This window comes from Epinephelus lanceolatus, chromosome 22 (assembly GCF_041903045.1).
Source record: "Epinephelus lanceolatus isolate andai-2023 chromosome 22, ASM4190304v1, whole genome shotgun sequence".
NCBI classification, from domain to species: Eukaryota; Metazoa; Chordata; class Actinopteri; order Perciformes; family Serranidae; genus Epinephelus; species Epinephelus lanceolatus.
Window position 1 is genome coordinate 34,717,750 of NC_135755.1, and position 17,321 is coordinate 34,735,070.

General features: G+C 38.8%; 1 protein-coding gene across 2 annotated transcripts in view; it reads left to right on the forward strand.

The window, feature by feature from the left end:
* The first annotated feature begins 2,579 nt into the window (after nt 1-2,579).
* Nucleotides 2,580-17,321, forward strand: part of mtm1 (myotubularin 1) — a 35,020-nt gene continuing 20,278 nt past the window's right edge. For both annotated transcript variants that reach the window (XM_033652051.2, XM_033652052.2), the window contains exons 1-2: nt 2,580-2,663; nt 12,367-12,448. In XM_033652051.2, coding sequence (XP_033507942.1) covers nt 12,392-12,448 — 57 coding nt within the window. In that variant the 5' untranslated portion in view covers nt 2,580-2,663; nt 12,367-12,391. The remainder of the gene's footprint in view (nt 2,664-12,366; nt 12,449-17,321) is intronic.

The window sequence follows — 17,321 nt, forward strand, 5'->3', positions numbered from 1 at the left end:
TTTAATTGATGATTATATTAGTTTGTCCAAATACTTATGAGCCCTTAAAGTCGGGGGACTGTGTGAAGAAATGGTTGTCATTCCTACACGGTTCATATTACATTTTTGAAAAAAGCCTTAAATGAAAGCTGAGAGTCTGCACTTTAAGCAGGTATTCATTGTTTCATTTAAAACCCATTGTGGTGGTGTACAGAGCCAAAATGACGACAACTGTATCACTGTCCAAATAATTATGGACCTGACTGTATATTGTACCTTCCAGGAAATAAGTTGCAGTGTAGGCTATTGTCCTACTCAAACTACCGTCCCACTTTATTAAATAGTGTCAGGGTGAGAGGAGCATCAAGCGCAACTTTCTTAAAATTTGTGTAGATTCTACTGTTTGGTACATTCCAAGATAATAACACTTTTTAAAGTTCCCATCCTGATATCAATTAAACCCCCTAAAAACTCAGCTCTGTTCATTAAAATGACATATTTAGAAGTTTTTCTATGAAAAAAAAACCCTTCATGCCTTCATATGGCTTAAAAGCAACTCTATACCTTTTTTTTACCTGTTCCTCACATACTAAGCACAGAGCTACAGTATAAATATGAAACCTGTCTCCGCCTCCATCTCCACCCTCAGCCGCTTGCATGCAGCTTGAGAAACTACATACATTTGATTCTGCTAATTGCTCTCTACAAAGTAACAAACATAATGCGAATATATAACATTCATCTCTTGACCACATTATTCATCATAATGTGTTGCTAATGTTAGAAAATACCTTGTTCCTGATTGCCAGCTCTGACAAGCTGAAGTGAAATTGAACGTGAAACTTGGCTTGCAAAATGTAGCTACACCACCTTTGCCTCAATGTTATGGCATTACTAGTTCCAAAGGCATGTGATGTATGAAACCCTCGTTGTCTGAATCCACGTTCTTGTCATTGGTACACTGCAGATCCAAGGTGGAAATGCTCAGCCACAGTGCTGACTATTTATTTTACACATGATAAGTCTTGCAGTGTACAAAACACCACAAGGATGTGTTATCAAGGAAACTGGAAAAAAAAATGGATTTTACTGGAGGGGGTCTATAGTATTGTCTAGAAGTAGAATTTAGATTATTGTTTAATCATTGTTTTAATGCAAGTACTTAAAGCAAGTCACCAATAAAGACTTTTGTTTGTGTCCTTCAACCCAGCACATGTCAAACATTGACACAATTAATGACATGGACACTGTGGAACACTGGAACTGAATTACTGCAGCTGTGAGATGAGACTGATCTTCTGAAGCTGAATGGGGCCTTGATGGACCTGGAGGTGTCCTAATCGAGTCTTCTGAAAGTAAGCTTTTCATGGTGTGTCTGCACATGCAGGAGCAGCAAGATGTACCAGAGAAGCAAGTTGAAATGTTGGAGGTGTGTCCAGTTCTGACTGAAGCAGTCATGTCAGGGATGCTGCCTTGGACTTATCTTTATTGGTGGGTCAAAGCAGTTTCATATAGGCTCATACAGTCAGGGTGAAAGTCCAGCATGTGATCTCCAAGGCTGCAGTGATACAACTTGTATAAGCTGTAAGAGACACCCACACATGACAATGAATAATTTTAATGATATTTATTCACAAGCATGAAAAAAATTACAGTAGCAAAATTATAGTAACTGAGATAATGTTACAAATCTACTTTACAAACCTACTTTACAAATTACTCAAATGTAAAGTCAATAAAGGGACAGTGCTGGGTGCTGTTTGCATCCTATCCTGGCAGACTTTAACATTATGACCACCTTCATTATCTTCCAGATTTTGTTTTGGTCACCATAGTCCCGAAATGTGTGTAGTAATGCAGGATTTGGGATTCAAATAACATTATTTTTCAGGGGGAGGACCCCCAGACCCCCTTCTGTATTGTGCCCCCCTCACTTTTCAAACCAATATTCATATAAAAAACAGACACAACTGTCACTTTAAGTGATCTATAAAAAGGAATATGATATCTCTCACATTCTTTTTCATATGGATAATATGAATTCATCTGCCTTTGACACAATAAATATAATCTCACTCATGGTTATATACCATATTCATTGCAGCAAGTGGAGGAATAGTAAGCCCTTCTTTAACTGGTTAATAAATTGATTTAAGCAGAGTTTCCTGTCAGTGGATAAAAAGAACTCCAGCAGGACTGCAAGAAAGATAAGTGTCGACTTTTCTCGACTTTTCTTGTCATTCTGAATAATCCTTGTTTTGGATCTTGATGTTTTTGCTCCATTTTGTTAACTTTGTATACCTGGTGTTTTAATTCATTAACTTACAATTCTTATTTATTTATATATAAACCCCCCCTCAGTCTATTTTGTTGTTGTTGTTGATTTATTTATTGATTTATTTTGATGTGATTTTTTTTCTATTTATCTTCTACGAGATAATGTTTGTTCTACAAATGTTAGATAATAAATCATAATAATCAAAAAAGGAAAAAGAAAAAAAAAGAAAGAAAAGGAATATGGCAACCCATCTGAAAACTACCTTTCCCTGCATTCCTTGCACGCGCAAATTTGACAACCAGCCAATCCGCGCCATGACAGCCCGGCACGTGACGTAGGGTAAGTTCCTGCTGTGGCTTGAGGGAAACAGATCGACATTGAGCCACGGGAGAATCGCACTTTGCGGGTAAGATAAGACATTTGGCCCCAACGAGGCCACCTGAGCTTGTATTTAGTGTTCTTCGGAGGGCTTTGCCGGAGGTTTCTGTCCACTGTGGCTCAGAAATAGCCTGAATATCGGATGGAACAAGCTGTCGTACCGTCTGGGCCTTCGCTATTTCCTGGTGCAACTCTACAGCTGTGTCTATGGGAATGGCCAAGTTGGAAAAGTTCAGTTTAGGGGGTTGTGGTGGAGTTTTGTTGTTCTCCACTACGCTTGTAGCTGTTCTGTGGGCTCGTACATGGCCATGAGAACTACCCGGTTCTGTCGCCGACTGCATTCTCGATAGTGGAATAGACTGAAAGCCACCCTTGGGCTGTGTGTTCATATCTTGGAGCTGGTATCCACACCGCAAACTGCTCCTCTGCTGTCAGGTTGTGTTAGTCTGGAAAAAGCTAGCTAACCGTACCACCCTGAATTACACCGTACCACACACCGTCTACTAATACCAACTGAACTTTAACTCCGCGCTCGTTATTTTTGATGATATTATAATTGTATCTCTTTGTGCTTCCAGACATTCCAGTATGTACACATATAGTCTGTGTTGTCAAAGTGCAAGTATTTCTGCTTTGCTGTAATGGGATTTAAGTCGGCCAGCTGCTGATGTTAAAAGCCAACAGATCAGAAACTGCTCTAGTGCTGAAGATGCTCAAACACACCACCAAGGCTTCTGTTCCAGTATGATTAAAGGGGGAAGTAATAATGTCCTGTTTGACTGTGTTTCTGTTCTATAGAGACCTGTCAGTGCAGCTTGTGCACACTGTGCTGCTGGCCTGGCTCACTGCACCAGCTCAGATCAATACATCAGCATTTCTAATATTATTGATAGGTTTCATTATGCCACATGTACATCAGTATGGATTTAACGTTACTGTATGGGTTGGCTGATCAGCAGCAAGAAACTGCAGTAAGGAACAGTGTTCATTTTGATTTAGTTTTAGTTCTTTGACACACACATATATGTTAGTTTTTGTCATGTATTTATGATTTTTACATCTTCTAAGCTTTCCAAGGCTACATCTGCAATTTTGGATATGTAGTCACTGTGGTTACAGGTGCCTAGAGTTGCAGGGATATACCAGTTTTAGGGGTGCAAGATGTTGGATTTTTTGCCGATATCCCAAATGACGATTTGTAACGACTCATTTGACTGATAACTTATATTAATATCGATATATCCACTTTTTTCCCCACCTAATTTTAGTGCTCATCAAGTCTCTTCTTTAGTGGAATTTACATATTATCAATGCATACACTAATGGTGATGGCCCACCAACAGATGGAGATGTGAAATACAGTACTTTTAAATGTATGTAATATTCATTCATTGTGCAAATTAAGAAAAAGCATATTGGCCCATTCTGAGTTCATTTTAAAGCCAAAATTGGAATATACTGATGATGTGCTGATATTAGTATAGTTACAAGTATCTAGGGTTGCAGCAATATATTTGTTTTTAGGTATACCATGATATAAAAGTATAAAATGGCAACTGGATGAATAACCACTTTATTTTAGTTAGAGTAATAAAATGTTTGTTTAAGCAAAAATAACCCTTCTGTTTTCATACCTGTAAGGGTCCTACTGACTGATAATAATGTAAATTCTGTAATACTGTGAGACTGAGATACAACAATATTTTCTGAGACAGTTATCGTAGCCTGAAAATCTCATACCGTTGTAACCCTACATGAGGTTTTTGTGAGGTTAATAGAAAACTAAAGGCACTGTTTATTGTAATCATTTCTCTGACTAGATCCAGTTGATAGCATACATCATACATAATTTTCTTTGCATGTTGATTTATTCTTTTTATCCCAGTGTTTTGGCACAGTTGCAGATAAAGATTAGGCAACCTTCAATTTTTGTACCACGGTACACCCAGAAACCGTATGCCATGGTATGAAAATTGACAGTTATCATACCGTTCTGAATCTGCTTATTTACGGCAGTCGTCTCAACCTTTTTCATGACAAGAACTCCTACAATCCTCCCCCTGGTACAGTTTAAGTCACAGACTCCAACTTTACCTTAGGGACCTCCAACTGAAATTACTTTAGTTGTTGGACATGATAAAAAATCAGGATCCTTTAGTTGTCAACTACAGTTGAGGAATAAACATGGAGGAAGTGAAACCTGTTATCAGAATAGTCACTCTTACTCACATTGGGCTCACTTCTATAGTGGAATAAATTGTGAAGATAAATTATTCCCCCTCAGGGACCCCTGGGAGTTCCAGACCTCTTGTTGAGAATGACTGATATACGGTTATAACAAAAGTAAAGCTACCATGGGCATCTCCTTTCCCCCTGGACTGCCTTTTGCACTTTTACACATACCCCCATTTTAAAAAATAGTTAAAAGTTTCAGTTTACAATAAAACGTTCATTCAACAAAAGAAAAAAAAAATTCTGTTTCATTCCTTTGGTTATTGTAACTGGTGATAGCAGTAACAATTTGTAATACTGTAATACCGTGAAACCGTGATATTTTCTGTAGAGTTGTTTGATACCAATACCAGTATTGGAAAATGCCTCTGACAGTCTTTAAAAAGCTAGAGCGGGCATTGACAAGTACGCAAGTCTATGCACAGATCCGATCTGTCATTTATTAATAAACTTTAAAATTGTTTTACACTCGAATAAATCAGCAGCAGTTAGCTGTCTTGGCCGCTCTGGCAACAGCTGTTTGTAGAGCGGCAATGAAAAAATGATTTCCGGTAAATCGTGTATGTAGGCCTATTTGTTCATGTTTTACAAAAGGTTTAAACTGAGCCATGCTGTACAACAATGATAACAATCAATTCATATTCATACAGGGTTAGTAATATATAGCCAGCTCTTATTTCTTTTAATGCAATGGTATTGGATCGGTACCCGGTATTGGCTGATTCGCAAGTTCAGGAATCGGAATCAGTACTGGGTTTGTAATTTCCTGAGATGGTTATGGTACCATGAAAATCTCATCCTGGTGCAACCACTATTGGGCTACACTAATATTATAAGTATTATACTATTTGTATATGCATAGGATTGTGTGGGACTGTGTTTGGCATGTGATTTAAACATTTGCAATAACTCCAGAGTGTTAGCCTACCAATAGTCAAAATTTAAAAAATGAAAAAAAGACAGATGTAATCATTTCCAAAATTCACGTTTTTTAATGAAATAATAGCAATAATAACAATCCAAAAATTTTTGGCATTTAGCCTTTAAGAAACATAATTTTCACTGCAGTCAAAAAACTTGTCCCACAGAAAGGGAGGCACACACCTGTATTACCTGGCCTAACAGCACCAAAAAATTACATCTATTCATTAAATAAAGTTGATTTTATTTTTTAAAATCAGTTATTAATTAAGTATCCCTTTATTGAAGTAATTATGAATAATTAATCACTTAAGTGGATTGAGGATTTTGTTCAAGGATTTTTTTCCAATTTTTGGTGGGGTAATGATGTCATAAAATATGATGGCATTCAAAGCTTCATTAGAAAATCTCAATAGAAGCTTTAAATGTAAAAAGATGATATGTGGTACAGCCTTACAGTTGACATTACATTACAATCAAGATGGTGCTTTTATTTAAAGTGACTAACAATAAGTGCTTTTAACCATGTGAATAAAGACTCATGCTAGCTCACTCACGCCAGGGTTGCAGTAATATACCGGTTTCAAGGTACAGTACAGGCCAAAAGTTTGGACACACCTTCTCATTCAATGCGTTTTCTTTATTTTCATGACTATTTACATTGTAGATTCTCACTGAAGGCATCAAAACTATGAATGAACACGTGGAGTTATGTACTTAACAAAAAAAGGTGAAATAACTGAAAACAGGTTTTATATTCTAGTTTCTTCAAAATAGCCACCCTTTGCTCTGATTACTGCTTTGCACACTCTTGGCATTCTCTCCATGAGCTTCAAGAGGTAGTCACCTGAAATGGTTTTCCAACAGTCTTGAAGGAGTTCCCAGAGGTGTTTAGCACTTGTTGGCCCCTTTGCCTTCACTCTGCGGTCCAGCTCACCCCAAACCATCTCGATTGGGTTCAGGTCCGGTGACTGTGGAGGCCAGGTCATCTGCCGCAGCACTCCATCACTCTCCTTCTTGGTCAAATAGCCCTTACACAGCCTGGAGGTGTGTTTGGGGTCATTGTCCTGTTGGCCTGTACTTTGGCCTGTACTGTATACCGTGATATGAACAGTGATGGTTATACTTTGATTAAAAAAATAAAAAAGTTGTTTCAAGTTTCAATCAGTAAAACATTCGTTTAACTAAAAAAAACCCTCTATTTTCGTTTCTTTAAGGGTTAGGGCTGCAACTGATGGTAATAATAATTCTGTGATACCATGACACAGCGATATTTTCTGAGATGGTTATCGTACTGTGAAAATCTCATACCGTGGCAACCCTAATGCTAGCATGCAAGCTTCATAAGAAAACACTGAACTGACTCAAGTACTACATTTGGAAACAATAAGAGATAGTTTTTTTTGTTTTATTTTTTTTTTGATGGGCCAAGGTGCAATCTGAAGAGTTTTCAGTTTTTGTTGGGTGCCCAACAAAGCATAGTCGATGGGCTGTGATTTACGGGTTTACCATATCCTATAGGCTAGGCCCTTAGCTGATCACAGCATGGTAGGCAGGTGCTATTGTCTTGATTTGGATTTCTGCAGAGGAGCGGGTTAGTTTGGGAGGAGTTTGGCAGAAACTAAAGTTTGTCCTTCCCAAACTCTGTTTGAACAGAGCCTTTCACTCTCTGTGGTTCTTGACAACTGGTCATCATTGATTGCAGCAGAACAGCTGTTCATTCTGGATTCACTCACCTGTTGACTAAAATCCTGTTCACTGTCTCAGTTAGCTCAAAAATGAAACAACAAGTGCTAAAATATAGGCTCACCTTGAGCAAACATCCAGAGGAAGATGAATGACAGCCAACATTAATCCTGCCCTCCTCTTTACAAAGAGCCTATAAAATAAATAATATAAATGAGTATTATTAAATGATATTAAAGTAAATTAAAACTAATGCTAATGTTACCATATGCAGCAGGGGTGTCCAAACTTAACGCGTCTTTGCGGTTGCTATGTCTGCAGGAACTGTCTGCTGTTAGGTTACCGTTCCCCTTGCTTGTTTTCTTTATTGTCTGTTTATGAAAACACATTTGTTCCGATTGCGTAGTTCCTTCTTGATGCATGTCTGTGAACTGTATGTATGACAGTTGTGCCATTGTGAAATGAAGGGAAAATGCAAAGTGATCTTGCTTGATTAACCAATATTGTGTGAAAGGACACATATTTTGAAAGTCAAGCTGAGGGCTGTTTAAAATTGGTCCAGGGCCATGGTTTAGACATGCCTGGTATTAGGTACTTGGGTCACGTTACAGTGTTATTACGATTTTAAATGTTGTGATATGCTGAGTATTACGATAAAATATATTGCAATTTATTACCTTTTTTTTTCAACTTTGACAACGTCTGTTTTATCTAATGAGATAAAGTTTTCAGTCCGTGCATCTCACTTCAGCCCTTTTTTTTGTTTTGGAGTAAAATATATGTAGTGGACTGAAAAAGCAATCGATTATATTATTCTAGTAGGGTTCCTAAAGTTTCATTTGTATTTGTGATATTAATAATTTACAAATAAATTGATTAAACATTTTCTTACAAAAAAAAAAATCAATACTTGACACTGTGTGAAGATACGATATTGCCACACAAAAATTCTGCGATACTGTGCTGTATCAGTTTTTCCCCCACCCCTACCTGGTATACAGTAACATAATGTCAGGACATGTTTTGGGGTCTAGTTTCTTTTTGACTAATTTTCAGTGGGACTGTAGAGAAATTCAGTTCATACTTCTATTACATTTTCCTTCCAGTACCTACCATGTCTATTTTTCTCATTGTTGTGTAGTTTTTATTTGTTGACAAAAATTGGATTGCATTTAATTCTAGGTTCTGTATCAAAACTTGCCTTTTAATTATTCTCTAGTTGGTTTGCCAAGAACAACAACAAGATAATAACACATGCTTGTTTTTAAGAGACAAGGTGATCCACAGGTACCCACGTTTATATTTAAAGGAAAACAAAGCGAACGGGGACTACTGGAATGGAGTGTGGATCAGGGAATCAGCATGCTTGGAAAGCCAGACTGACACAGATTCTCAAAGTATGAAAAGAACTGCGTGTACGTCTGTGTAATTGGCACAAGTCTGCAACTGTCCGTAAATGTTTAACACAGAAAGTATAGCTTTACAGATTTTATTGACTAGACAGACTGGACATGTTCATTTTTGCACTGTAAAAACTACCTGAGGATTTTTAGACAGTATAGCATAGTTCAAGCGAGACACAGCTGTAGGAGACAACAAAGAAATGTAAATGTAATGTAAATAAATGTAAATAATGGCTGAACAGACTGAATCAGTAATGTAATGTAATTCTCCGTCCAAATGTCGGGATGTATATAATGGCTACTTAGACCACCGCCGTCTACATCACTGCCTTTCAAGGTACATTATTACGACCTCCCCCATCGGCATTGTCGTTTGTTATTGTGTGAAACTTTTGACTCTGCCCTCTAGTCCCATCTATTGGCTGTATCTATGCCATCATAAAGGACACAGGGAAGTATGAGGGCAGTGATGTTCACAACGTTTGAAATGGAATTATCTATTTTCGTACATAAAGGGAGTATAAATGGGCCTTAAGACTCTGAGAAATACTAAAATCCAACTGGAAGTAGCCTAATTCATGTGTAATTGATCAATTCCTGCGTTCTCCTTTGAGAAAAACAAAAAGGGAAAAAAAAAAATGTATTTTATGTTTTTTGGATTGCATTAATTTGCATTGATTTGAAATGTTGTTTTTTTTACTCTTGCTCCCAAACAGTTTTTAGTTCCCAATGTTATAGACACATTTTGGGTGTTACCAAAAAGGTACAGTATTGAGGTTTGATACCCAGCCCCAGAATAACCTAAGAAACAGGAAGCTGTACTACGGTGGTTTTCCACAAAACCTCAGTTTAACTATAATTAGTTCACAAAGGTTTTTCACTCTTCAAACTGGCCCCCACTGCCACACACTTTCCCAGAATGAGGAACCATTCATAGCTTGTAGTTTCATGCTCTTAAGTATTGATGCATCTGCTTTTCACAATAACAAGACCAGGGGCGTCGGTGGCTTAGTGGATAGAGCAGGCGCCCCATGTACAAGGCTGTTGCCGCAGCGTCCCAGGTGCAAGTCCAGCCTGTGGCCCTTTGCTGCATGTCATCCTCTCTCTCTCTCCCCCCCCCCCTTCATACTTGGCTGTCCTGTCCATTAAAGGCAAAAATGCCCAAAAAAATCTTAAAAAAAAAAAACAAGACCAGATTATTTGATGTTACAAATGTTGAAACATGCTTTCAGTTCAGCAGCCTCTCTCTCATCATTTCTGCTGTCCATCAAAGCTCAATATCCATCCATCGTCTTTTGGTAACATCATACTGTTCCTGACCATAAACCTCTGTGAAGGTGGTTTCCCCACTGACAAAATTATACAGTAGACTGCATGTGAAACAACACCCCCTTCTCTAAGCTGATATCAATCACTTTACACTAGACTGATTTTGGTCTGGTTTTTCTGTCTTTAATAGGCCTGTTTGTTTTTGCTGGCAAAGGCCTAATAAAATCTGTTAATTGTCATGATTTCTAAATAAAGTTTCAGTTTCACTTCTTTCACACTTTCTCTGTGTCCGCATAACTCATGCCGTCTCTGGCTCAACAACAAATGTTTATTCTCACTTTTTCTCCCTTCCTTTCTCCTAAAGCTCTTATGTTATGCGGATATAACCGCAGCACTATCTATAAGCCAAAACTAAAAAAAGGTCAGTGTTGCATTTGAATTCATCAAATGAACTTGTTATTAACCTTCTTTCTAAAATCTTGTTTGTTAAACCTTGTGAAAATGGGACATAGCATTTTCTAAGTTCTGCCAATATTCTGTTCAGTGGTTTGAAAAAAACTGTCTTTGATGTTATGGGTTTACACCACACCTTACAAATCACCCACCTGAACCATTGTTTAATGTCTTATGTGGCTCTGGATGTTAGGGTTATCTTAGACTTGGCTTGATATTTCCTGTTCATAAATTGCACACTAAAGCAGTGTAAAATACTTTACCTTGATGATGTGTTGTTGGTGTGCTAGTCAAACACCACAGTAAGAGCCTGTCGCCTGCAGCTCTTTTCCCGTCACTGTGGCTGTTACAGTTTGTATAGTTAAAACTGATCTGAATACATCTGTTTGGTTAGACCTGTTTTTTTTTGTTTTTTTTTGAAAGAATTGCACCACTAATGAAGCTTTGCTAACTCTGTGCCTCCAGCCGCTGAGGACTCAGCTACGCCATCACCATGTCACAGTGCTACATGACATGGTGATGGCTTTCCCCCACTGTGAGACAATAGTGGAAGCGCTTTTCACCATGGCTTGGCTTGGCATGGTGCAGTTAAAGCAGGCTTACACTGGACCATTGAAAAAGCCATTAAAAGTCAGAGTATCTCTGCCTGTACTGCTCAGTTTTGACCTTCTTTTTTTTAAAAAAAAATTTTTTTATGCCTACGCGCAAGTGATAGCCGTGACTGGAGGCAATATGTTTTCAGGTTGTACATCCGTCCCATTCTTGCGAACGTGATACAGCAAGAATGCCTCAAGGGAATATCTTCAATTTGTTATGAAGGTTGACTTGGACTCAATGATGAACTACCGTGACCATATATGGCACACATGGGAATGGAAATGAGACTGGTGGATGTTGGTTAAGCCTGAAGTTAGCCTGAAGCTAACCTGCTGCTCTTGCTTTATAACACAGGTCTATGGTTCCCATGAAGAAGAGTTTTCACACGAAACTTCTGGGTAGTCCCTACAATGCATTGTTACCATGATGAATTTTTCAAAAGATGGTGTTACCATGACTACTGTTGAGTGGCAGCTGGCAGAGATGAGGGTTACTCTCCCCAGATCATTGAACACCTGTTACTCACCTTCCTTTTACACACTATTGTGTGTTCTCTTGGACGTTGTAATTCAATATCAGAAGAGGGCTAGTTATTTATTATTGATGATACATACTAATAATCGCATGAGTGGGCTCAATGGTGCTGAGTCAATGTGTTGACATTGATCACTCTTGTAGAAAAAATCCCATCTACAACATCTTCAATGATGTTCCTGGAGTCATCAGCTCCATGGTTCCTCACTTGCAGCAAAGTGGATGTTGACAAATGTGATTTGGCCTGTATGTTGTAATACATTGTTAGCAAAAATGTATTATTTGTTTTCATGAGACCCCATATGTCACTCCTTCATAGTATAGTGTTGTCACCATGTGCGTTCTGTAATCTATCTTTTCATGGTAAAAAACAAACACTGCTGTCATTGACTCTGTTGATTCTAAATATGTTTTTTTTGCTGACAGGATCCATGTCAGCATTAGTACTGACAAGTTCTGTCTAATCTGACGTGGTGTATTGTGGCCCTGAGGCTGTTGTGAAAATGTTCTGGTATCTGTCATTTCCTGCTGATGAATCTGTGCTTATATCCTTACAGAAATATGAGAGCCCAGCTTTAGCAGGACCTCGCTGCTGACACCACTAACAGTCTCTGTGTGTCTCTCTCACTCTCTCAGCCTGTGGAAGCCCCCTCCCTGAGCAATGGCCTCACCAGTCTCAGTCTACAACTCCAACGCCTTGGACACACACATCTCCAGTGTAAGTGGATTTATGTGACTCTGTTTGCTATATCTGGTGTATCTGCAATAGGACTGTGTACCTGTGCCAGCTGGTTAAGGTTGAAGTATTTAGATCCTACATGTGTGCTGTTTGAGGATATTAAGCTCACATACTGGGAAAAAGTAGTCCCCCACTACTGCAAAGATGCAGGTTGCCTCACTGGAAGCCAGTAAGGGATCTTGGCACTAGTGCCACCTACTGGATGGTCAGGAGGTCAAGACAAGAAAATGGCATAAAAATACAGAGCTAAAAAAAAAGACCATTGCCATCTAGTGTTGGACAAGTTACCCTCAAAATGTAATTTATTCCTAGTTACCTTCTATAAAAGTTACTTTACAATATTAGTCTCTGTGTAGAGTGATAAGTTAGTAATTACAATACTTTTGCATCACTTTGACCAAAATGAGCTCAGAAGAACTAATGTTCATTTTAAATGGATGAGGGTCATGTTGTATCACAGCAGGTAATCAAAGCACAGAAGCTCCAGTTTATTACAGTTCATTTCAAATCCAGTGCTGTGCAAGACTGACTCATTCATGCGTTCACATACAGTGGTTACCACTCTGTATTAAAATCCCCTGCCTATATCAATAATAGCGTGTTGATATAGAGCAATTAAATAGCTTAGACCTTTTAGATAGACGAATAGCCTTTGACACAGGGAGCATCAGGCAGAGGATCAGAGTCTGATCAGTTATGAGATATAGATTAATATCTGTGGGCCTATGATATGAAACACAATAAACAAATGCTGAGGTTAGCACAACAACTGGAATGATGTGCGAGTCAGTCACTATGACGAGCACAAATTAATAGAGCGGAGCTGGAGGACCCACCTGCTAGTTCCTGTGCTGGATTGAGAGTTTTGCATAGCAACGGGACAGTGTGCTCTGCAGTTGTAGAAGATGAGAATGGAAACATGTCCAACATATTGATTAGATTTCAGAGGTCAAAGGTGAAAGTTTAAGTCACCGTCTCATTCTCGTGAACATGGTGTTTCAAGAGCACCTTTAGGGTATTTGATGTCTAGAATAAACTATTTAACATTTTGTGGTTGAAGGTCAAGGTCAGTGTGACCTCACAAAATATGTTTTTGGATAGTACTCAATAATTCATATGCTAATTAGGGGTGTAAACTCACCAGTTTCATCACGATACAATATTTGCTGATATTACAAAGTCTGCCACGATACGATTGCAATTCGATGTGATTTATAGGCCTGCCATCGATATGAGCAATATTATATGCCCATATAACACAGGTGGTTACAGAAGAAGCTGCTACCCTTTTCTTTTTTGCTTATGGCCATAAAGGAGAAAAACAACACATAAATATTCTAAATAAATGTAACTGCTTAAGTGCAGTACAGTTTACTTTATTCTGACTCCACTAACACACATTAAACAGCACATGAGATAAGTTTGTCTTAAGAAAGAAATCTTTTCATTTGAACCCAAACCATCATCTGTTTCCTAAAACTTCAGGGTAATCTGTCTTAAAGCCCTGAAAGCAAACTTCTCCCAACAGCCATAACACATGGATTAATAACAACATCATTTAAAAGTAGCAAATTCAGCTCAGTAATAACTGTCAAGGTTTATTGACAAAACCATTGTTTTTTGCTAGTCACTCATGATTAGCTTATGCATACACTGCAGAAATTAGGCTAGCGGCTTGTGGACTTTTTCTCAAAATTCATAGCTTAACAAATGACATGTAATGTTAGTATTTTTCTTACTCACTGTTGGTTTAAGTCAGTGTATCTCCCAACAGAACAGCTTGGTTGAGTTTCAGACTACATGCACGTTGAAACAGAGCAGCTGATGTTGCTGTAGTGAGAAGTTAGCAGGATGAGATGCTTGGCCAGGCAGGCAACATTACGTCATACTTAATCTCCTAACAGCATTGTTCACATATGGCATGTGTATGTTTTTTTCTCCAAAATCCAAAATATTTCCACTATGGGATGCACACGATTAGCCGTCTTAACGATTAGACGTCCGCCCCCTCGCTACTCAGCACCAGAAATATTAGTCGGTTAATCCCATTAGTGTTTTATTCATGTACAAGGCCACTTAACTGTCATGCAGCCACCTGCCACTAGTTGGTGCTACAGAAGTGTCAGACAGCAGTCCCCCTCCCTGTGGTAATGCTCAAGTAGACTGGAGTTTTAAAGCAGCACAGTGGGAAATAAGAGAGATGTCCTCTCGCAAAACCAGCGTGGTGTGGCAGTACTTTGATCTAGAAAATGAAAACAATGTAGGCTGTGTCAGAAAATAAACTGGCATATAATCAATCCACTGGAGCAATGCACAACCATATTCGACTCAAGCATTTGGATGTAATCTGCGCAGAACAACGGCTGCTGCTGCTGCTAGCGGTGCTAGCCACACTCAAACTTTGTAAATGTGATATCTCAAGATTACCTTAAAGGAATTTCTTTAAATTTGACATAAATGTCCACTTGAACTGAAGAATAAACTGATTAGAATTTGTAGTCAAAGGTCAAGGTCTGTGTGACTTAACAAAACATGTTTTTGGCCAAGAATTCATATGCAAATAATGACAAAACTTTACGCAAATGTCTCATAGGATAAAATAATGAAGTGATGATATTTTGTATCCAAAAGGTCAAAGGTCAGCTTCATCATGACATCATAATGTTGTGCGTAAAACACATTTCTGACCATTATTCAACATCATATCACAGGAACAGAAGGGGAGACATTTGGTCAGATACTAAGATGGTGACACTGATCTTCTGAATCTATGCTGATTGTATAGATCTTATGTGCAGGTAGGGGAAAATATGTGTGAAGCATCCATGTTTTTGCAGACATGGATGTAAACTGTAGGAGAAACTTGACTGATGCACGAAGATATACAACTGAAGGGCGGTAATTCTAGTTTCGATTCAGAGACTATTGTCTGTAGTTAAATTGCAGTCGTTTAAGCAAACTTAAAAAGTGGTCCCTGACATTTATGATTGAGGTCAGCAAGCCTTGTACTAGTAGCTTTGAATCTTAGTGTATTCATTTTGAATCAGTATCGTATAAAGTAGTCACTCTGAGGGTGTGTGCCCAATTATGGTGAACCAGCAGGATGGGAAAAGTTGCCAGCTCCATGGTGTTTGCAACAAAGTGGTTTTTCTGGTTGAGTCATTTATATTAAGAATTAAAACATATACAAACAAGACTGCAAAGCCCCATTCAGGATGTACAATCAAACCTGTCAGTCATAAAACACAGTAAAGCTAGAAACACATTTCCTTTATGGAAGTTGTGATTTAAATGGAATGAATAAAGATTTTATTGAAATTGAACTGTAGAGAAGAATAGATTAATCCAAATGCCAATAGTATGGCTTTGGAGTGAAATTTTTTTATTAGGCCTAAGTTCCAAATAAGGATAAAGAGCAGCAGTGTCAAATTTAGTTGCTAAGCTCCTTAAATCCTCCATGTCACAGTTTGTCAGTTCATCATCTTAAAAAGGAATAGTGGCGTGTGTGTGCGCTGTCTCATCTCACTGGTCACTAAATCTGACCACACTTCAGCTGGCTCACAGCAGACTGGCTCTTTTTCCCTCTTTTCCTTTTGTGTTTCCTTTCTGGTACTTCCCCGGAAAGTAAAAACAACACCAAATAAAGCATGAAAAACTGACACCCACCAATCCTTTAAATGTATACTGTGTAGGATTATTGTTTACTGTTTGTAAACATGCCTGCCAGTGAAAGTGACAGTAAAAGCTAACCACAGATTGACTCCCATTTGGTGTCTCTCCTTGCTATATTTGTGTTTTGTCTGGGCTGTGTCTCTTGGATGCCTGCTGCTTACAGTCCGGCACCTGGTCGCTACCTTTTTCTAAAGCCTTGACCTTACCTGAGTGCTGTGGAAGTACACGCCCATAAGGGGGTGGGCATTATATCGATGACACTCGTATGGCAGCTTGTTCCATGTGGAATGTATAAAATGACTGTATCGTGAAGATTGAGTATAAATTTTCATATTGTTTCTTTAAGCCACTGGGATAAGACCTGTTTTGGTGTTTTGGTTCTCTCACCCTCTTGCGGCCCTCTCCCTCTCACAGGCACACACACAACAAAGAAAGACTCACAAACATGATACATCAGACACACTCCTCCCATCCAGATCCCTTTTGCCTGAGTGACAGTGTCTGAGTAGGCAAAGGGTGTCTTATGTGCAGGGCCCCAGACCGCCAGTATTAAGTAGAATATTTGTGACCATGGAGCTCTACTGCAATGTTTAAGTATTACTAATACTTGGACTAGAGAGCTGTTAACTTGTTTCCAGCTTACTGTGGATAAAACCCCCTTTTTTTAAGATTTTTTTGGGGTGGGGGCTTTTTGCCTTTAATGAACAGGACAGGAGTGAAATGGGGTGAGAGAGAGAGAGCAGGGGAGGTGACATGCAGAAATGGTCGCAAGCTGGAGTCAATGGAGTACATGGGGTGCCAGCACTATCCACTACGCTGCTGACGCCCCTAAATCCTCATTTTTAATGGCGCAGTGGTAATAGTTAAATTTAATGAGTTCAACGGTAGTGTGCGCAGACAAAGCATGTTTTTGTACCTGCGGGGTTCCAGACCGCAACTATTTAGTCATATTTTGAAACCAAGGAGCGCTAGTGTGACTTGCAGATATTAGAGTAGTAGAGCTGTTAGTGCGTTTCCAGCTCACAGTGTAAAGTCACTACAGCAACAGATTAACCGTCTGTTAACTGCTAACAACAACCATAGACTGGAAGCTTCAATTTCACAGCAAAAACAACACTTCCAGCCCAAGATGAGCCAGGTCCTTCAAAATAAAAGCACCAGTGGTTCCACCTTGATTAAT